Raw genomic sequence first — 24263 nt, forward strand, 5'->3', positions numbered from 1 at the left:
GAACAATGCAGAGACATGATTAATTTCGAGTAAAAATGTATGCATATTAATCAACTAATTTGCATAATTTTCAGCTTTCTACTAATTTAGTTAGGATTGATCATCACATTGTAATGAAACTGTACATGTGCATCCTGAAACAATATACAGACCTAAATTTATGCATAATAATTGCTTAATTTGTATAATGATTTATTTGGTTCATTGAGGTACATGTAGTCCACAGACGTGATTAGTTTAATGTTGATAAACATGCATATTGTTTATTTATCTATTTACCTATTAGCCTATTCCTGATTCAAATTTAAATTGAATTCATCACAGAGGTACTCTAATTAATTTTTTAATTAGACCAAAAACCATGGATGAAATTTTCTGTATGTATTATAAATTTTGATAATGTGAATCACATTGTTTTCATGTTGTACATCGCAAATAGCAGACAAATATTAGTTGCTAAGCTTCTCGTTTGAAATGCAAATCTTAAATTTTGAATTAATTTAAATGTTTCTCCAATACTCTCAGCACACAGGAGTTCTTTCTAAGCTTTCTTTGATTTCCTATAGGACTGGCAGTTTAAAGTTTATAATCCTATAGGACTTATGATCTCATGTATTAGTCCTATAGGGCTGCCAATTTAAAATCCTGTAGAACCTATTGTTCTATAGGATTATGCTGGAAACGCTATGGACTATACATGTCCTATAGGATTTTGAACCAGTAATTATTTCAAATTTAATAATATTCTGAGGTATTAGTTTTTTTTCTTCTGTCTATACTATTCCAGCAACCTCATACTTTACTCTGTGGAATGGCAGAACAAACTAAAGTAAAATTTTATGAAAATGATGAAAACTGTGATGATAAAAATGGTGATGCTGATGCAAATAATGTAACTGATGAGATGGAAAATGCCAGTGACAATGGAAATGTTAAGACTGTAGTGGATGACGAATCAGTGATTGGTAGTGACGATGCAGAAATGATCAGTGATGCGATGAAAGACACCAGTGATGCTGATGTGCTGAAAGACACCAGTGATGCTGATGTGCTGAAAGACACCAGTGATGCTGATGTGCTGAAAGACACCAGTGATGCTGATGTGCTGAAAGACACCAGTGATGCTGATGTGCTGAAAGACACCAGTGATGCTGATGTGCTGAAAGACACCAGTGATGCTGATATGCTGAAAGACACCAGTGATGCTGATGTGCTGAAAGACACCAGTGATGCTGATGTGCTGAAAGACACCAGTGATGCTGATGTGCTGAAAGACACCAGTAATGCTGATGCAATGAAAGTGATGAAAGACACCAGTAATGATGAAAATCATGACAAAACAGATCATGATCAATCAGATATTACTGATGCTGAAGTAATTGACTGTGATAACAATAGAGAAAGTGACAAATTGTTAAACACTGAAAGAGGGAATACTAATGATGATAGGAAAAACTCGATTGTTGATGAAGAAGATAAAATAGATGAGAAGAAGGGTTTGCTTGCTGCGAGTGGCTCTGATTTCACACCAACACATTTATCCAGTGGTAGTATAGATCGGGTTGACTCTTTGAAGGAAAGTTGTGTTCTAATTGATGAAAGTAATGAGGGGTTATCTCCATCACGAGGAGAAACTGTAGATGATGTGAAAGTGGAATTTTTACCAACTCAAAATGGACCAAGAACTATCAGTGATGAACAAGAAGAATTTACTGAGATTTTTCTTGATGATGATGGTGATGAAGATGAAGATGGAGCGGGGACGATAAGAAAAGGAAAGTATAGACAATCAATGAAATTACTGATACCTATAAGACCTAAGAATATGTGAGTACCAATTGTTTTCTACAGTCATACTTTCACACAATATTCAATAAACTGTAAAACTATAGAAATTTTAATCATGGTGAAGAATATCATGTATGGTTCAAGTGTTCTATAATTGTATGGTTCAAGTGTTCTATAATTGTATGGTTCAAGTGTTCTATGATTCTATGGTTCAAGTGTTCTATAATTGTATGGTTCAAGTGTTCTATGATTCTATGGTTCAAGTGTTCTATAATTGTATGGTTCAAGTGTTATATAATTGTATGGTTCAAGTGTTCTATAATTGTATGGTTCAAGTGTTCTATGATTCTATGGTGTAAGTGTTCTATAATTGTATGGTTCAAGTGTTCTATAATTGTATTGTTCAAGTGTTCTATAATTGTATGGTTCAAGTGTTCTATGATTCTATGGTTCAAGTGTTCTATAATTATATGGTTCAAGTGTTCTATAATTATATGGTTCAAGTGTTCTATAATTCTATGGTTCAAGTGTTCTATAATTATATGGTTCAAGTGTTCTATAATTGTATGGTTCAAGTGTTCTATAATTGTATGATCCAAGTGTTCTATGATTCTATGGTTCAAGTGTTCTATAATTATATGGTTCAAGTGTTCTATAATTGTATGGTTCAAGTGTTATATAATTGTATGGTTCAAGTGTTCTATAATTATATGGTTCAAGTGTTCTATAATTGTATGGTTCAAGTGTTCTATAATTGTATGGTTCAAGTGTTCTATGATTCTATGGTTCAAGTGTTCTATAATTGTATGGTTCAAGTGTTCTATAATTGTATGGTTCAAGTGTTCTATAATTGTATGGTTCAAGTGTTCTATAATTATATGGTTCAAGTGTTCTATAATTATATGGTTAAAGTGTTCTATAATTATATGGTTCAAGTGTTCTATAATTGTATGGTTCAAGTGTTCTATAATTATATGGTTCAAGTGTTCTATAATTATATGGTTCAAGTGTTCTATAATTATATGGTTCAAGTGTTCTATAATTCTATGGTTCAAGTGTTCTATAATTATATGGTTCAAGTGTTCTATAATTGTATGGTTCAAGTGTTCTATAATTGTATGGTTCAAGTGTTCCATAATTATATGGTTCAAGTGTTCTATAATTATATGGTTCAAGTGTTCTATAATTATATGGTTCAAGTGTTCTATAATTGTATGGTTCAAGTGTTCTATGATTCTATGGTTCAAGTGTTCTATAATTGTATGGTTCAAGTGTTCTATAATTGTATGGTTCAAGTGTTCTATAATTGTATGGTTCAAGTGTTCTATAATTATATGGTTCAAGTGTTCTATAATTATATGGTTAAAGTGTTCTATAATTATATGGTTCAAGTGTTCTATAATTATATGGTTCAAGTGTTCTATAATTCTATGGTTCAAGTGTTCTATAATTATATGGTTCAAGTGTTCTATAATTGTATGGTTCAAGTGTTCTATAATTGTATGGTTCAAGTGTTCCATAATTGTATGGTTCAAGTGTTCTATAATTATATGGTTCAAGTGTTCTATAATTATATGGTTCAAGTGTTCTATAATTATATGGTTCAAGTGTTCTATAATTATATGGTTCAAGTGTTCTATAATTCTATGGTTCAAGTGTTCTATAATTCTATGGTTCAAGTGTTCTATAATTATATGGTTAAAGTGTTCTATGATTATATGGTTAAAGTGTTCTATAATTGTATGGTTCAAGTGTTCTATAATTGTATGGTTAAAGTGTTCTATAATTATATGGTTCAAGTGTTCTATAATTATATGGTTAAAGTGTTCTATGATTATATGGTTAAAGTGTTCTATAATTGTATGGTTCAAGTGTTCTATAATTGTATGGTTAAAGTGTTCTATAATTGTATGGTTCAAGTGTTCTATAATTATATGGTTCAAGTGTTCTATAATTGTATGGTTCAAGTGTTCTATAATTGTATGGTTCAAGTGTTCTATAATTATATGGTTCAAGTGTTCTATGATTATATGGTTAAAGTGTTCTATAATTATATGGTTCAAGTGTTCTATGATTATATGGTTCAAGTGTTCTATAATTGTATGGTTCAAGTGTTCTATAATTATATGGTTCAAGTGTTCTATGATTATATGGTTAAAGTGTTCTATAATTATATGGTTCAAGTGTTCTATGATTATATGGTTAAAGTGTTCTATAATTGTATGGTTCAAGTGTTCTATAATTATATGGTTCAAGTGTTCTATGATTATATGGTTCAAGTGTTCTATAATTGTATGGTTCAAGTGTTCTATAATTATATGGTTAAAGTGTTCTATAATTATATGGTTCAAGTGTTCTATAATTATATGGTTCAAGTGTTCTATGATTATATGGTTCAAGTGTTCTATAATTATATGGTTCAAGTGTTCTATAATTATATGGTTAAAGTGTTCTATAATTGTATGGTTCAAGTGTTCTATAATTATATGGTTCAAGTGTTCATTATTGAATAGTTCATGTGAAATTTTGTACATCTCATTTTCAATTAATATTTTTTTTTATAGAGTTAAATCCAGTAGTCCTTTTGAACAGATTGGCTTTTTGTCTTTTATTACAATTAACTGGCTCAATCGTATAATGTATCTGTCATACAAGAATAAACTGACTATGGAAAAAATGCCTGAATGTTCTAAATATGACAGTGCCTTACCAAATGCCATCAGGTAAGTTTTGAGGAAACTTTAACCGTTCTGTTTTTTATCACAAATTATTCCAGTAATAGAACCTTCTCGTTATCAGTACAAACGATGTGAATGTCAGTGTATTTTTTTACAGACTTGAAAAAGCTTGTAAAGAAATTCTAAGAAAAAAGGGACCAGAGGAAGAATATTTTAATGATGCCATATTCAGGATAATAAGATCTCGACTTTTTGCCGTATTACTACTACAGAGTTTATTTCCATTTGCAATGATCATTTCCGCTGTAAGTACAGATATTATCTTATTGAAATCAGATTTGCAAACTTTTAGTCTGAAATTTTTTTGCTATTTGTAGCAATTTAATGATATTGTTAACATACCATATCATGAATAAACAATATGCAAGGGAGCCACTGGAAATTCATCCTTTTTTTAGCTTTGCTGTCAGAGCAGGGTTGTTCATATAGGTGATTGTCCGTCCATCATCAGTCAACAATTACAGTCAACTTCTTATTGAAAACTACGAGCTAAATTGCTTTGATACTTGGTATGTAGTTACCTTGCGTGAATCTCTCTTCAATTCTCTATTTTTAGGGAATATTTTTTATCATTTTTAGTAAAAAATGCTATTTTCGACTTAAAAACTACCAGCTCAATTACTTTGATACTTGATATGTTCAGATTAGTTCATTTTGTGACAATATCATTTTTGGTAACAATTGCTATTTTCAACTACTTCTTGATATGTTTTATTTTAAGTACCTTCAGTGGATCTCTGTCAGATTTATTTATTTCATGATGATATCATCAATTCTCTAGTTTTGGCAAATATTTTTGAAATTTTCTTTTCAACCTGATTGCTTTCATATTTGAGGTTTAAATTATTTCTGTGAACAATTTGTTCTCGACTTGGCTACCACAATGTTCTTGTAGGACAGCAGAGCTATATCGACCGTCAGGTCACTTGTATTAATTCATCTTCACCATAGTTTCCCATATATGAGGCCAGTGTACCATCAAATGTGACATATATGGGACCAGTGTACCATCAAATGTGACATACATGGGACCAGTGTACCATTAAATGTGACATACATGGGACCAGTGTACCATCAAATGTGACACACATGGGACCAGTGTACCATCAAATGTGACATACATGGACCAGTGTACCATCAAATGTGACATACATGGGACCAGTGTACCATCAAATATGACACACATGGGACCAGTGTACCATCAAATGTGACGCACATGGGACCAGTGTACCATCAAATATGACATACATGGGACCAGTGTACCATCAAATATGACATACATGGGACCAGTGTACCATCAAATGTGACATACATGGGACCAGTGTACCATCAAATATGACATACATGGGACCAGTGTACCATCAAATGCGACACACATGGGACCAGTGTACCATCAAATGTGACATACATGGGACCAGTGTACCATCAAATGTGACATACATGGGACCAGTGTACCATCAAATGTGACATACATGGGACCAGTGTACCATCAAATGTGACACACATGGAACCAGTGTACCATCAAATGTGACATACATGGACCAGTGTACCATCAAATGTGACATACATGGGACCAGTGTACCATCAAATGTGACACACATGGGACCAGTGTACCATCAAATGTGACGCACATGGGACCAGTGTACCATCAAATATGACATACATGGGACCAGTGTACCATCAAATATGACATACATGGGACCAGTGTACCATCAAATGTGACATACATGGGACCAGTGTACCATCAAATGCATCTCATTTACAAAGTTTGTTTAAAAAAAAAATGTATTCAAATTTGTTAGTATATATAACGGTATATACATATATAATGAACATTCCACTCTGTTTTTAGCTCCGCTGTCGACTTTGTCGAGCGGAGCTTATCATATGTGTGATTGTCCTCCGTCGTCGTCGTCCGTCGTCCGTCGTCCGTGTCAATGTTTTACTTTTTTGACTTCTTCTTGAAAACTACAAGCCTGAATGCTTTGATACTTGGTGTATATGTACCTTGGGTAGACCTCTCTTAGGTTTGTTCATTTCATGTTGATATCTTCAATTCTCTAATTTTGGTGAATATTTTTGTCATTTTTGGTAAAAAGTGATATTTTCGACTTCTTGTTAAAAACCGCAAGTCCAATTGCTTTGATACTACATATATAGGTACTACATGTGAATCTCTCTCAGATTTGTTCATTTCGTGATGATATCTTTAATTCTCTAATTTTGGTGAATATTTTTGTAATTTTTGGTAAAAAGTGATATTTTCGACTTCTTGTTAAAAACCACAAGTCCGATTGCTTTGATATTACATATATAGGTACTACATGTGGACCTCTCTCAGATTTGTTCATTTTGTGATGATGTCTTCAATTCTCTAATTTTGGTGAATATTTTTGTAATTTTTGGTAAAAAGTGATATTTTCGACTTCTTGTTAAAAACCAATAGTTCAATTGCTTTGATATTACATATTTAGATACTACATGTAGACCTTTCTCAGATTTGTTCGTTTCGTGATGATATCTTCGATTCTATAATTTTGGTGAATATTTTTGTCATTTTTGGTAAAAAGTGATATTTTGGACTTCTTGTAAAAAACCAATAGTCTGATTGCTTTGATATTACATATATAGGTACTACATGTGGACCTCTCTCAGATTTGTTCATTTTGTGATGATATCTTCAATTCTCTAATTTTGGTGAATATTTTTGTCATTTTTGGTAAAAAGTGATATTTTCGACTTCTTGTTAAAAACTGTAAGTCCGATTGCTTTGATACTATACATATTGTTCATTTTCTAATGATGTCTTCAGTTCTTTAATTGAAATGTGCATTGCTAACAGCGGAGCTATCTCAGCCGATAGGCTGCTTGTTTACAGACCGGGATTGAATTACAGTGATTTTGAAAAAAATGTCATCATCTTAATAGTGCCCATTAAGGTAGAGATGCAGGTTCGTGGGCGCTTGGGAGTGAATTTTTTTTTTTTTGCTTTTTATTATTCAAACAGTCTTGGCTATAGACTGTTAAAATTTTGTAGAATTTTGAATAGTGGAACATACTCAAATGACAATTTTAAACTATAGATAACAGGGGCAAACATTCTCTCTTTTGAATGGTTAGCAAGATTTAGCAAGGCTGTACATAAATAATAAAAAAGAAACATGGTGAAAAAAAGTAATGACGGGATCTCCATATTCTGCACTATATTTAACTTTTTACAAAACGATAATAGGTTAAAATTTGGAACTGTTACAGCCATTTTAATTATGAGCATAAGCAAACTTCTTAATGAGTGAACGGTTATGCAAATTAGCAGATATCTCAGCTTCTTTTTAGTGCACCTCCCAGAACGTTAAAAAAAATAGCTCCTAGATGCTTTGACCTTTTGTTTTGAAATTTTCACAAATGATTGACAATGTGTTTATCTTCAAAACGCAGTTGGGGCATTGTTTTTGGTTGAACAGTGTTACAACAATCGTACAGACAACTAGCCTGGGTGTTAATTTATGCATAAACTTGAAGTAGTGAAATTTGAGCTGCTGCCCTGCAAAATTGACAACAGTTTTCAAGACGGCACTTTCTTCATAGTAAAAATATGTACCCATAAACCAATTTCGACAGGAAACAGAAGCATGGTTTAGAAGCCAATTTTTTTAAAATCACTTTTGACCAAAAAAGCATGTTTTTGTGCATATTTCAAGCTACAGTGTCCATAAAAAAAATACTTACAAAATTTTAAAATTCATACAATAAGTTTTCCGAAAATATATAGTTTTGTGGACAAGGGAGGTCATCTTGGTTTCCTAAATAACTAATTAAAATAACTCTCAGGTAAACTGCATCTCTACCTTAATCAAATCAGTTCAATAAAATATTACTAGGTCTTTGTTTCTCTCAAACTACAGGGATTTTTGATTCGTGCTATATTGGAATACCTTCAGCAACCTGAACCAAATTTACAGTATGGCCTGTTATTGGTATTCTGCCTGGCAATATCAGAATTAGTTCGACTCATGTCATTATCTGGATATTTTGCATTCACGTCAAGAACTGGTTTGCGAGTTCGCAGTGCTATCATGATGGTAATATATCGTAAGATGATTAGACTACGTAGTCTGAAGAACAAGACAGTTGGAGAGGTATTATTTATTAGTTTGCCACATTGTTTTTCAGGACACTGATTGTAAGAATTTGACATTTGTTCCTTCATCACTAATATTTCAGACTTGCCTTGGCCTATTGTATTTAACCTTTACATAAATGATATAGATATATATTATGTAAACCATAATTGGCAGTTGTTTTGTGATCCCGTTCTAGATGGCCGAATAACAGCCATTTCAGTGCAAAAAATGCACCAAAAGGAAATAATTATGCTGTTATGTAACTTGAGCTGGATTTAATTCTTTCAAACTTGGTTCATACACCAAACATCAAGGGACTGAGTTAATGCATGTCATTTTGTTTTGTAGATCAGATTTGTATTATCAGCCTCACTGTCATCCCGCATCCCACATCAACTTTTTTTTTTCAAACGACTTCTTCTTGAAATCCGTTAAGTCTGTTGCTTTCATCCCTGGGACACATGTTCCTGTTCCTCAGGTGGAGGTATGTTGACCGTCAGGACACTTGTATGTTTTTATCCATCCATACATGCAACCGTCCATCCACTCCATCCCTTCCACTTTCCCTCCATTCATCTATTCCCACCCTCCATCTATCCATTCATCCTCATCCTTCTCTTCCCTCATATTTCTTCTTTCCTTCCCTGCCCTCCTGCCCATATCTAATATAACAATACTTTGATCAGAGAATATTCACTGTGTTCTTTAACGTATTACGCAGTAAAGACTAAAAGACGATGACACATACTGTTTATAGTAAACTTAAAGAATGACCAGTTGCCTTTTTCTATTCTGTGCATATTTACTAGTACAATATGCAAATAAGCAATATGCAAATATTACATAAATAATGCTTGACTACATAATTCTTCTGTTTTTCAGTTAGTGAACCTATGTACCAATGATGCACAACGTTACTTTGAATTGTATGTGATTGTTCCTCTTCTTGGTGGTTGTACTCTGCTTACATTATTGGGAATTATTTATATTTCTGTACTCATGGGGATATCTGGTGTTGTAGGAGTTTTTGCAGCTTTTTTTGTTTTCTGGCCAATGCAGGTAAATATAAAATGTAATACACCTTAGTGGAAGTTTGGTAAACAGTGTTTTTTATTCCCTGTCAAACATATTTTTTTTAGTTCTGTCCATCCATCTATTTGATGATATACATGTGTTTCATTTCCGCATGGATTCAACTCATTACAGCGAATTTTATAGATTTTTATCAAAGGGGGACAGTAGACAGGCTCAGCTGTGGGTTTTTTTTTTCAATTAAATTATAATAATAAAAAACTTGGGATGAACGCAAAACCACCACAATTTTGTGGTTACATGGGATTTCACATTAACACCTCCATTTCGCGATCCAACTACCCATGACCGTGACTTACTGAGGCGAGACTGTATATGCAAATAAATTTGGTTTTTAATTTACTGATTTTTGTTGAAAAACATAAAATAATCACCAGTTTCTGAGGCATGCCTAGTCGATTGGTGGATGGGTTGATTATGCAAGTCATTTTGTTGTGCAATTTAATTGATTCCAAGTGCTGATTGTTACTTGCCCAGCCCTTTTTCTTGCATGCTCTACCCATCGATTTTGTTAAATTTAGAACAAGATATAATGATTTATATAACAATATCTGTTTGTGATTATCCTGTCTCTCTGTCTGTCTGTGTGTATCATGTGTGTTAACCATTGAGTGGATTTGAATGCAATTTTTTTACGCAGATACTCCAAAGACTTTATGGTATACATTTGTGCATATTACATGTAATAAGTATTTTGCATAATTAACCAGTTGTAGCATGTATCATCTGTGTACACATATCCCATTGAATAGTTTGTAATTATTCTGTGCATATTTATTTTCAAGTTTGCATACTATTTAACTATTTTCAGTGTATTTATTATGTGTGATAATAATATTCATGCAAAGTGTAAGCATACTTTTTGTGTAGTTGCAGGACTGGTATTTATTCTGTGCATTTTAATTTGCTACTTTGCTTAATTAACTAGGTTTATCATGTTCTATGTACTAGTATATCTTTTGACAGTTTGTTCCAATGCATTGAAACTTTGTATGTGCATGCTGTCTGTAGAGAAGAATACACTGGTATATGCATGTTATTACCCTGTCAAATCTCAAACTTGTGCTTTTGGGTTTCTTTGGGTTGTGTCTGTATGTTTGTCTATCTAACATTGTTTCTTGGAGATGTCTTGACTAATTTTGTTCAAAGTTGGTTTAATTTATATCCTAGATAATCACCAATGTGATAAACACAGTCCAGTTAGTATCCTTTTGCATTATCTAGATTCTAGGCAAGGCTGTAATAGTTTCACTGTGTTTTGAAAGTTTGGAGTTGTTCAGTAAAATTACTTGCCCAATACTTTCAGTTATATTTCAAACTTAATGATTTTAAAATAATATAATATATATTTAGTATTTTTGTCATATTATTGCCTCCCACACAAGTTCTTTCAATGCTTTGATTTATGTTTGTTGACTCCCATGTGCGAAGCACAAAAGGGAGTCTTTGCAGTTACCCTGTCTGTATGTCTGTCTGTATGTATGTATGTATGTATGTATGTCACTTTTTTTGTTCCACCGTTATCTCAAGAACCACTAATCAAATTTTCGTGAAACTTGGTACATAGATGCTCTGGGATGATGCGCAGAGTTGATTAGGTTTTGGTAAAAATCTATGAATATTAATTACCTAATTTGCATGGTAATTAGCTGATTTTTAGCTGTTCCAAGACTGTTCCACTGATATCTGAAGAACCACTCATTGGATTTTGATGAAACTTGGCACATGGATGCTCTGAACTAGTGCGCAGATTTGATTAGTTTTGGGTAAAAATCTATGAATATTAATTACCTAATTTGAATGATAATTAACTGATTTCAAGCTGTTCCATGACTGTTCCACTGATATTTGAAGAACCACTCATTGGATTTTGATGAAACTTGGCACATGGATGCTCTGAACCAATACGCAGATTTGACTAGTTTTGGGTAAAAATCTATTAATATTAATTACCTAATTTGCTTGATAATCAACTGATTTTAAGCTGTTCTATGACTGTTTCACTGATTTTTTAAGAACAACTCATTGGATTTCAATGAAACTTGGCACATGGATGCTCTGAACTAATGTGCAGATTTGATTATTTTTGGGTAAAAATCTGTTAATATTATTAATTACCTAATTTACATAATGATTAATCAATTTTCGGCTTTTCCACTGATATCTCAAGTACTAATCATAACATGTCAATAAAACTTGGGACAGAGATGTCATATGACCCTGCACAGACCTGATAGTTTTTAGGGTAATATCAGTACATATTAATTACCTAATTTGCATAATTAATTAATTTTCAGCTTTTGATATTTCAAGTAGTAATGATCATGTTTCAATGAAACTTGGTACATAGTTACTTGAGGACTGTGCAGAGACCTAATTAGTTTTTGGGTAAATATTTGTGCATATTAATCACCTTATTTGCATAATTAGTTAATTTTCAGCTTTTCACCTGATATCTCAAGTACTAATCATCACATTTCATTGAGACTTGTTACATAGATATTCTAGGACTGCAGAGACCTGATTAATTTTGGGATAAATAATTGTGCCTATTAATTACCTAATTTGCATAATTAGTTAATTTTTTGCTGTTCTATGGCTGTTGCACTGATGTTTAAAAGCCACTCATTGGATTTCAATGAAACTTTTAAAGAGTACCCATCACATTTCAATGAACCTAGGACTATACACCATATTAGTTTTTGGTAAATATTTATGCTTCTTAATCACCTAATTAACATAATTAATTAATACTGATATCTCAAGTATTGATCATCACATTTGAATAAAACTTGGTACATAAGTGCTCTAGGACAATAGACAGTCTGCTTAATTTTGGGTTAAAATCTGTTCATATTAATTCTCTAATTAGCATAATAATTAATATTATTTTGGTTCTAATCACATTTCAATGAAACTTGTTACATTGTGCAGACCTTATTAGTTTTACACTTAAATCTGTTCATATTAGTTACCTAATTTGCATAATTAGTTTTCTGCGTTTCCATCAACATCTCAAGTTCAAGTAATTTTGAATTAATTTTGAATGTGTCTCCAATACTCTCAGCACACGGGAGTTCTTTCTAAACTTTCTTTGATTTTTTCTAGCTTGTGAGTGGCAAATTAAGCCAATTAATCCGAGCCAAATCCATCAAAATGACTGACAAGAGAGTAAGACTTATGAATGAAGTGCTTAGCTGCATTAAACTTATAAAGATGTATGCTTGGGAGATTCCATTCATGAACACAATCAAAGGTAAGAACAAGATTTGATTAACTACACCGAGTATAAAAGAATTGGATATAATTTATTGACTGAATAGAATAGAATAGAATAGAATACAATACAATACAATACAATACAATACAATACAATACATTTTGAAGACAATCAAAGGTAACAAGATTTGATTAACTGCACAGAATAGATTAGATTAGATTAGATTAGATTAGATTAGATTAGATTAGTTTTGGTTTTTTGACAATAGTGATTCGAAATTCAAAATATATGACTGACAATTAAGGCAATGGATATATATTTATCATTTGAGATCCCATATCCGCCACCAATCACAGAAAAAAGAAATGGAAATATATCACTTATATATAGTTAATTTATTTGAAGAAGAAAATAAAAATTACTATAATAAGTATAATATAATAGTAAAATTGCACAATGAGCACTGACATTCTTTATCTAATCATAATAGCTATAATTACAGGGAGGAAGGTGATTATCTTGTTATATTCTTGATATATTTTTAGGTATAAGAAAAAGAGAAAAGAACCTTTTAGAGAAAGCAGGTTATGCCAACAGTATTGGTATTTCTCTTGGACCAGCAATACCACAAATTGCAACTGTAGTAACAATATGCATACATCTTGCAATGGGAAATACTCTAACTGGTGCAGAGGTGAGTTAAAATTAAACAAATGCTACCGCATGATTGGCCGAACTACTAAATTGAGTACTGTTGTGATTAGGTATTTATCATACTTCTATATTGTTTTGTTTTATTCTAGGCATTCACACTGGTATCTGTTTTCCATACTTTAAGTTTAGTGTTTGGTATTGCCCCATGGAGTGTAAAAACATATGTAGAGTGCAGAGTAGCCAGTGTCAGAATAAGGGTAAACACTGTTATAGTTTCTTTCATTCTCGGTCTTTTCATGGGATATTTCACACAAGTTTTGAAAGCAAGAGCGTGTATTGACTGAAGTGTACCCTCTTCCACAATTCAACATTTTGTTTTTAGGTCTATTTTAAGTTACTTGGGCTATGTTTTTACAGCCGCCTTTTCAATTAGATCGACCTTGGTAGTTTACCAAGTTCAAATTTGTGATCTTGTGGTAGAATATCATGTACATGGGGATGGGGTGTGTGTTTATATCAAGTTTGTGAAATCAAAAACACTAGAAAATACAGGGGAAGGCAACTGCGGAAAACATCAAAGGTAATAGAAGATGTTTAATTGGTACAACGTCTCTTGGTGCATCACGTTCTATAATATAATCGTCTAGGTGCATGCCACATACCTTTTCCAGTAAACCCAATTTTCAAAATACGCTGTATCAAATATGTTCATATATTACATAGATTTACATAGACTATGACATGTAAACTTGTTTTTGTTTCAAAATCGTTCTATAAAAATAGATTGTATCTTATTAAGATCGCACAAAAGTCAAAATTTTAGAACAAATTGTAGGTGTTTCATTCTTGCCTGATGCCTAAACTAGAATACTGATGGCTATTTTCATATTTTGCAAGCTCTGTCATGACTATTGTATTTAGGTTATAGTATTTAGCTTGCACTAGACCAAAAATATGACCCGTCTCCTATTTGTGTGATATTTTCATAGGTTAGCGATTGCATCACAGTTATCTCTCTACATGGTTGAACATCTCTATATTGTTTTCACAGTTTAATGGATGAAAGTAATATTTATATTGTAGAGCCTTTTAATGATGGAAGAATACGAATGCTTCACAACAAAACCCAAAAATAAAAATCATGCCATTGAGATTGTCAATGCTACCTTTGCATGGGATAAACAAGAACAACAAAATAATGATGAAAAAAAAGAATCTGCATCTAAGAAGGAAGATAAGTCTAATTTTAATTCTGAAAAAGGAGATGTTACCATGGAAACAACAAATACATCCGACAAGGAAACTATGGAGATAAAAAAAAAGGATTTGAATGGTGAAAATATTGTGGAAGTTCTCTTTGATATAAACCTTACTGTGATAAAGGTGAGCATTTGTCTGTTCATTCATTTGTATGACAGCTTGTTTGTTTATTTCTCCATGTCTGTGATGTGGGCTACAATCCCAAGCTATCACTAGGGTAATATACTACATCAACAATATCTAATGGTTTTATATGTAGCTTGGATGAGTATCCATCTGTCCATCCATCTGTTTGTCTATGTCATTGATGTGGGCTACTATCCCAAACTTTCACTATGGTAATACTACATCAACAATATCTAATGGTTTTTATGTAGTTTTGGTGAGTATCCATCTGTTTGTCCATGTCGTTGATGTGAATTTCATAAAGGCATTGATGATTTAATATAAAATGTTAATAAATTTTCTATAAATTTCAAAATGAAGGATGAAAATATCTAGACCAACCATAATGTGTGAATGGATGCATGTAAGTAAATTGGCTAATGATTGAAGTAATACTTGCGAATAATGGGCATTACCAAATGGCATTTATAGCAGTTATACCTATTTCTTGCATACAAGAAATGGGTAAATGGGTTGTATATAATTAGTCTCCGTTCAGACGCAGTCCGAAAACGGGGACTTTTGTTTTGACCTTTGTGTGTCCGTGCATCTGTCAAAGTAAAAAATACATGCCTTTATGAAATTTGCTGTATCATGGGTCACTCTTTAAATATTCTCCATGTATTGTTCAACTTGTATATTACAGGGTGACCTATTAGGTGTCTGTGGTAGTGTTGGTAGTGGTAAAAGTTCACTGATGTCTGCAGTACTGAGTCAGATGAGACTGGTGAAGGGGCAAGTGTGTGTTGGTGGTACCATTGCATATGTGGCTCAACAAGCATGGGTATTCAATGCAAGTCTCAAAGATAATATCTTATTTGATAAGCCATATGATGAAAAGAGATATACTGATGCTGTGTTTGCTGCTTGTCTTCAACAAGACATTGATATGCTACCAAATGGTGACCAGACTGAGGTAATTATCAATTAAGTGTCATCAAAAGAAAAATTGTAACATTTTATTTTGTGTTGTGAAGCACCTGTTTACAAAACTTCCAATGCTTTTGATCATTTCCTCATCTCTATTTCTCAATTTTTAAGTAGATATATAAGTTTCTGGAATGAATTGGTGATTTATCTAGGAATTCAATATCTGCCAGGATTTTTTGTTGGTCTAAATGATATTTAGCGCAAAGTTCTAAAAGGTGTAATTCAACTTCAATCTCATTTAGCCAGCATTATGAATGCCAATTCTATTCTATATACACTATTTTGTTTTCTTGATGAGAACAATGTTTTTTATTACATGAATTATATTTGTTGTAGATTGGTGAGAAAGGAATCAACTTAAGTGGAGGTCAGAAACAGCGAGTGAGTTTAGCTAGGGCTTTATATGCTGACTGTGATATCTATTTACTTGATGATCCGCTCAGTGCAGTAGATACCCATGTAGGACAACATATATTTGAAGTATACATAAAGCAAGCTTTACAAAACAAAACCGTTATCTTTGCCACACACCAACTTCAGGTAAGTTTCTTCTCTCTATTTCATCCGTCCATTATAAAATTCACTAATTCATGATAACTTCATTGTAATCGTATCTTTATTAGGATGTTGACTTGAAAAGTACAATATACAGTTGGTTACTGTTGTAATAATGAATAGTTCTGAAAATAAAAAAAACAAAATACAAATGATTAGTTTAGGGGGCTTCGTGCCCTGAAATTTATTAAGGTAGAAACCTACTCATACTTTTTGAGAAAGTTGGTTATTGGTTTATTTATGTACAATCACGTAGCTATTGTCTCATAGAACAATGAAACGTCATTATTTTGTGTTTTACAGGGATATTTTTTTGAGAAACTTGCTTTTAAGAACTCGCTATTTTTAGACCAATTCCATAGAACACAATGTTGAAGAAAAATTTAATTTTTTGACACCTTTTAAAACCAAAATTTTTGAAATAATTCAGGACAACAAAAAGTACTCCATCATTGACATGATTTCGTATATTTTATGTCACCAGCCTACAATTTGACATATGGCATAATATCTCTGCCATAGTAAGCTATGTTAAAGAAATCATATATAATAAACCTTTTTTTATGTCAATATATTGCCTTAGAGTACAATTTATTGCAAAATGAATAAATTCTGGGTATTTTTAGTTTATTTATGGATTGATCTTTGTGCGTCTATGTGTCTGTGCATTTGTGTGCCTGTGCCTTAGACATGCCTGGACCAATCCCAATCAAACTTCACACGTACATCATACATAATATTATACATATGCACATCAATTTGTTTCACGATCTGATTCAAGATGACTGAATGGTGGCCATTTTTGTGCTAAAAAATCATAAAAAATCAAACTTGGTACAAACATTAACGACTGGTGGCCATTTATGAATGGATTTTGTTCAAACTTGGTACATACGTTAGACATTATTGGACCTTGATGCACATAATTTTATTTTTCAGATCCCATTTAAAATGTACGACTGGTGGCCATTTCGTTTTAATGAATGCAGTGCTAGTGCTATATCTCTGACATGCTTTGACTGATTATAATCAAATTTTATATATTCATTATACCTCATGACATGATATATTGGTTTGACTATCTGATTCAAAATGTTCAAATGGCAGCCATTTTTGTGTGAAAAAATCATCAAAAATCAAACTTTGTACATACATTAACAACTGGTGGCCATTTTGTTCTAATGAATGCGTTTCTAGAGCCTCATTTCTGACATGCTTTGACTGATTATGTTCAAATTTTATATATTCGTTATACATCATGTTATAGATATATAGATGAATTCAAAATGGCCGACTGATGTTCCATAGCAATATTTCTCAATATGGACAAGTACTCGTTTGAAATTCAGATACAAGATATCAATCATTTTAATGTTAAAAAATAATCATTATCAAACATTAGCTTCTGGATCCATAATTCTGACATGTTTTTGTTCCAACTATATTACTATTAACAAAACTATAAATCTTAAATTTGATAACTAATGGGGATTGTGCCATGTATGGCTTGGTTATTTATGAGTCAGCTTCTACCTTCACAAAGCTTGGCAGGGTAGCCCCATAGTATATTTAGTTATATTCAAATAGTGTCATAATAAAGTACCAGGTAATCAATTGTGCTGTAACTCTTTCAATAGACTTCATTTACTATTGGCTACCTAGATATAGATTGTTTTTGTTTCCCCAAATAGGGTTCCATACTCTACCATCTATTGAGTAAAGTCTATAGAATCATATTAATTTGCAGTAACAGCTGACTATACTTGTGTTATTGTTTTTATTTGTTGATATTATTCCAGTATTTAAATCAATGTGATGATATCATGATGCTAAAAGATGGTCATGTGACTGAGTATGGTACACACAGTCAGCTGATGCTGGATGACAAAGAATTTGCAAATCTCATTAAAACATATCATGAATCAAAACAAGAAGAAGAAACACCGCCTGATATCACTTCTTTTAAAAGTCAACTAAGTCGTCAATTAAGTTTATCTTCTACAACATCTCAGTCAACTTTATCCAGTGAGGACAGCTCTGATATCGCTATGGATACTGATGGTATGTTTTTTTTTAATTACTCGACAACACACAATGTATAGACTGGACAGTACCCATCCTACCAGTTGCTTAATTCGCTGTTCAGATATGTAGCTATAAGATAGAGGGATATAGGCAAATAAAAGTTCTTTGAGATTTTATCCTTGCCAGGTTACACAAGTTATAATGTATGTTAGTTTATAAATTTCACTTTTCCTCTTGCTGGTTAAGCACATTGGGAAATTGGGAGTTACTTTTTGTCATTGGCTTTGTTGACATTACTACTGGTGAGGTAAGTATTGGGTCTGTAAATCACATACATGTAGGTGCACATTACAAAATGTATCAGTTGTGAGTAAATTCAGGTGATCAAATGTCACTTTTGCAATAGAGAAATGCATCAGTTGCGAGTTATGTGAGTGCAAAAGAGGAAACTTATATGTAACGTATTATATTTTTGAGAGATAAAATGTAGCATGAATCCTCGAATTTATCTAGCTGCTATTAACAAAGTTAGCCAACATGCGACCATTCACCATATTGATAGAGGTCTACAACATGGTAGGAGTACTGTGCTTGTACAGTAAATGGTTTTCCAGAGAGTATGCAGAGAACTCTTGTGCTTTGTACAGTCTTTTTAGCAATTTATTTATCACTTTACATGTAGTGTCGATCAATGTCACTTTACATTGTCTTCCATTTTGATGTTGATATTCAGACAGTTACTCACAACCCTTAAACCCTGACATGCAACTCAATTTGTATAGTATTACATCATGCGTATTTTATAATGCAGATCAAGCCCAAGCACTTATATACTCTCAACTTACATTCCCACTCATAATTACATCACTTGAAACTGTTAAGGTACTGTGAGTGTGACATTTGACCACTCATAATACTCATACTGTTATATAATGTTATTTATAGACCCATTCATACCTGCATATATGTGCAAGAACTGTCATGCCTAGCCTGCCTATTGCAACAAATTCCCAGATAGCATCAATGATCAAATGTGCCAAACATGAAAAGCTAATTTTTATCACATTTCGCAACCTTCCTAACATGAGTAATAACATGTGACCAACTTTCAAAAAAGAGACCCAACTGGGAAGACATTAATTTCTCTATCAGCAACAGAATGTATGAGCTGAAATTTTGAACAGTGTCATACATGTGGTCATTTTTATTGATGAATTATAAATATGGTTTATGAATGGACATATTCAATTTGTTTTTTCTTGGTTTAAAAAGAGTATATGTATGAAAGCTCATGATGATCTATAGTCCAAACATATGTCAGCTTATGAATACTTTAAATTAATTTATTTTCTCTTGGACTTTATTTTTACTCTGCAATCCAGTGGAAATACAATCCAGTGAAAATAATTTTTTCTCGTATATTTTATGTTCAAGTCATCAAGAATCAGTGAAAATAAAATTCATAAAAAACAATCAAAATCTCTTTTCAGCAAAAACTAATTCCAGCTAAAATAAAATATTTCACAGCAGAGGGGAACATATTCTAGTTTTCAGATAGAATGTTAATTTTATAAGAAACTTTTTCTTTCAATACTTTTCCAGGAAAATTGATTGTAGCAGAAGAGAAAGAAACTGGATCAGTTAAATTGAGTACTTATGGTGCATACATTAAGTCAGCTGGTGGATGTGTAATCGCTTGTATTGTGTGTTTGCTATTTTTATTGTATGTCAGTAGCTTAACATTCAATGCATGGTGGTTAAGTTATTGGATTAGCAAAGGAAGTGGGGTAAGTAAAGCTCATCTTTTATTATCCACTCTATAACAATTACCAACATTTATAAATACTCTTTATGTATAATTCAACTAAAATGCAATGTTTCAGCCATTTCTCAGACATGCCTGTGCTAATTAGCCCCCGCCGGATCTGCGATCCGGGCGGGGGGTATTAATTTGGGTTGTGTCTGTGCAATGTGCGTGCACATTTTCATGTTACCAGCTTTTTCTCACACATGTGTGATCCAATTAAGTTCAGAGTTGGTACAGAGACAGAAATTGATGGTGCTATGGTGCACATCAAGTTATTTTTTCGATTCTTCAAAGTTTCACTGTGTTTTTCCTTGATTTTTAACATTTTTCCTTCAAAATCCGACTTTTCCCGAAATTACCCGAGTTTAATCCGAGTTTTGATGACGCTTACGCAGTTCTCGTCTCGGTGGAAATCAGTCAATTTTGTGAGGATATTGTATCCCGGAATCTTTATTTGCGCAACGCTTCTATGGACAAAATTGTGTCTCGTCAATTTCAAAGGTAAGAAACTGTGCTTGTTATGGTATTTATACACTTTGTATTATCGTTTGTGTCTCTGGTTTGGTGATCGTGAGAAACTATTGCTAACCTGGCGAGAGTTTCGCCAGAAAAACTGCCTTTTTATTATGGTTGTAGGAACTGATTATGTATTGTGTAAATTGAAAGTTTACCTCGTGACTTAAGAGGTTTGCAGTGCTCTCACCGGGATTCAAACGTCGTGGTGGTGTCGGTGTAATGCTGCTCTGAGACGCTTGCCAGACTCTGCCTCGCTCAAAATCATTATCGCCATGCTTGATTTCCGCAACATTTACATTTGTTTATGATTTCCACAGCTATTGTTCTATGAGATGCGTCCTCGCTGTTCATAAACAGCCATAAACAAGTTTAGTTGGGTCGGCATGTACTCATTGAAAGTGTTGGTTTATTTACGTAATCCACTGATCAGGCAATAGGCGAAGTTAAAAATATGTCGCTACTCAGGAGAGCTTGCCCACAATGCTAAATGTCCCAATATAAACGTACCGGTACGTTTATTTTTTCCACAGAAAAATTCCATCCGGCACATTTTTATTTGGGACGGTACGTTTATTTATTTTTCTAAATCCGATTAAAAAAATCCTGCCTTTTTCCCCATGAGAAACGAAGCCAAAAGATCGCACTAAAACATCGGTAAATCTGGTCTTTCGTGTTGCTTTGAACTGTCATATTTAAATGCTTTATGGTAATTTGAGCACATGGGCACCATCCAGCATTTTGATTGGTTGATTAGCGACTTGACCTATCTGGTCATTATAAACATGCGTCGTGGGCATGGATAACATGGCGGATATTGTCTCATCGAGCGTTAACATGTAACCGAAAACATTTGCTTACGATAAAACTAAGTTGAATTGTACTTGCATTTCATAACAATTCAACAAATTTATTTTTTGTACGTTAATATAATCACTACTGAGTACTAATCAACAATTACAACACTTCGAAAACAAGTAAGCTACCGTACCGTGCTACCAACAAAAAAATAATGCATAATGAATATAGTGAATATTTGTTGTTGTCATGTGAACAGTTTTTTTGATTGACTGTAATTTTCCAACATTCCATGACGTCTATTGTAGCACCAAATTAGGGCTTTTCACTCCTCCTTGACGCTTATTTAAATGATTAGACGGCATCTTGTCGCCAGCCACGAATGTCACACTAGACGAACTTGATCGATACTGCCGACTATTCCATGCATTTTTTATCGACGCACAACGACACGCAAATCGAGAAAAGTATTGTCCTTGCAACAATTTTGCGCAATACGTCACCACTATACAGTGACTGATTTTAATTTTTATTCAACATTAAAACAAACTACAGTGAGTTGTTCTATGGTCATATAAAAATAAAATAAACTACATTAAGATACAGTAAAGTTAACCAACTAAACAGAATGCTAAATAAAGCTAAATAATATTACAAACACATAGAATCACAATAAACTTGTACGATACAGTACAATACAATACTCTACTATTGCTAAGGAGTGGAAAATCACATTCACATTAGAGTCATAACTATGGAAAGAATATTTTTATATTTGGTGGAGCTGCTCATATATCATGAGCATACATTTTTGTATGTACTGTGCAGTTTCCCAGCCAGTCAGACTACTTCGCTACTTCGCTACTTCATTACATCTTGCAGCCTTTCAAACAGTATATTGCTAGAAATGCATCAATTGTTGTCCATGTATATTCCTAATTGCTCAGTGAAAACTTGCAATTTCTTTCTGGCTGGTATAAATATATTAAGTAATATATTTTCGTACTGAAAAGACAGTACGAAAATATCTTTTTTAATTAAATTTAACAGCTAATGGGAGCATATATGCTACAATCTCTGCTTACTTTTGACTAAATGTTTTTTTGTTTTATTCAGGTGCAGAGCCAGAATTTTTTTCTCGGAAAGCAAAGCCACTGAAACTGCATATACAATGTATTACAAAAGCATACTATTCGCTGCATGTCTGACAATTGTATAAAGTTTTGCAGGTCGTCTTTTTTTTTTTTGAGAAGTGCTGTCAACCAAAGCATAAATATGTGTTTCTCTGTACATAAAAGTTCAATTTCACACGATTTGTTAATATTAATGTATGATAATAAAAACTTGATAATATTTTTTCTTGATTCTTGCACTTTATTTGTATCATTGTCATATGAGAAGTACTCTTGTCCTTATTTAGAGATATTGAAACTAATTCAGGGCCATAAACTACATGTAGATCTGTACATGAAGTACATGGGAAGTAAAGTTGTTGACACAAATAATGTACACCAAGGATCATTGCAGTTTCTCAGTTCTTCATCTGGTGCTAGTACTTGTATGACAAACGGTATCTTTGCTCTGTTACTGTTAGAAATATCAGAAGTTTTTCGCTGGAACAGTTCTGTGATTGACGGTGTTCTTGTATTAGGAATACAGTTGTACAAAGAAGTTTATCCAAACAGACACAACACTGACTCTTCAACATATTTGCAGATCTGATTTGCATACTTGCATGTCATTTTACCTGTTGTACTTGCTCTCTGGTGTTCTTGCTGAGAATGCCATAGAAATCATGTTTGCCAATTTACATCCAAACCAAAAACTGGACAAATTATATGTTGCAACTTTCAGTGTCATTCATGACCTGTTTGATTGGATAAAGTTTTACGACTTGGAGGCCATTTTTTCCCTCAAAAATCTAAAAAAAACAAGCTTTTTCTCAGATATGTCATCCAGTTTTGTTCAAAGTTGGTACAGGGACAGGTAATAATTGCGGCTGATCTGCACTGGCTCGGAAGATGAATTCTGATTGGCTAAAAAAACAAAAAACTTGTCGCGTTGAATGCACATTCATTGTCAGTATTGTTATGCAAATTCAAACTAGCTAATCATTTACAACCTTCCGAGCCAGTGCAGATTAGCCCAATAATTGTTTACAAGTGCACATCACATTATATGTTTAACAAGTTATAAATTGTCTCAGAAAAGCCAAATGAATAAATTTTTACCCCACCCCCTAAAATTGTAACACATCAATTCTGAACATTTAATAACAGAATTTTAATACAGCTCATAATGAATTAATTCACTCTGACACAAACTAAGTTCAATATAAGTTTTTAAATTTTTTTCTGAGCGGGGGCTATGACATGACATGTCATGTTGTTTCATTCAAAATTCGCATGATCTCATTTAATATAATTTAATTCATAATGGCCGACTAGCAAACTATCCATATCTCTCACTTTCATTGATTTTGCTATGATAATTTTAACGTCACTGAACCACTGATTCCCCAATGCTTCCAATTATTACACCAAGTAATCATCCTACCAACTATATGTGTAGTTATATATCACATCTTTAAACTC

At 32.8% G+C, this 24263-nt stretch overlaps 1 protein-coding gene and 1 long non-coding RNA gene across 2 annotated transcripts in view; both read left to right on the top strand.

Annotated features, from left to right (window-relative positions):
• LOC100372901 (ATP-binding cassette sub-family C member 5-like) overlaps nt 1-24263 on the top strand; it is a 62405-nt gene that overhangs the window by 3529 nt on the left and 34613 nt on the right. The window contains exons 2-14 of the mRNA XM_085498658.1: nt 788-1827; nt 4353-4511; nt 4624-4771; nt 8432-8665; nt 9533-9709; nt 12851-12998; nt 13508-13656; nt 13766-13873; nt 14700-14999; nt 15688-15957; nt 16308-16511; nt 18326-18587; nt 20154-20338. Coding sequence (XP_085354784.1) covers nt 812-1827; nt 4353-4511; nt 4624-4771; nt 8432-8665; nt 9533-9709; nt 12851-12998; nt 13508-13656; nt 13766-13873; nt 14700-14999; nt 15688-15957; nt 16308-16511; nt 18326-18587; nt 20154-20338 — 3360 coding nt within the window. The 5' untranslated portion in view covers nt 788-811. The remainder of the gene's footprint in view (nt 1-787; nt 1828-4352; nt 4512-4623; nt 4772-8431; nt 8666-9532; nt 9710-12850; nt 12999-13507; nt 13657-13765; nt 13874-14699; nt 15000-15687; nt 15958-16307; nt 16512-18325; nt 18588-20153; nt 20339-24263) is intronic.
• Nucleotides 20737-23022, top strand: LOC146750349 (uncharacterized). Its single transcript, XR_014929383.1, has 2 exons — nt 20737-20859; nt 22786-23022. It is a non-coding gene; the product is annotated as an uncharacterized LOC146750349 (long non-coding RNA).

Source organism: Saccoglossus kowalevskii, chromosome 1 (assembly GCF_978046115.1).
Source record: "Saccoglossus kowalevskii chromosome 1, keSacKowa6.1, whole genome shotgun sequence".
Classification (NCBI taxonomy): domain Eukaryota; kingdom Metazoa; phylum Hemichordata; class Enteropneusta; family Harrimaniidae; genus Saccoglossus; species Saccoglossus kowalevskii.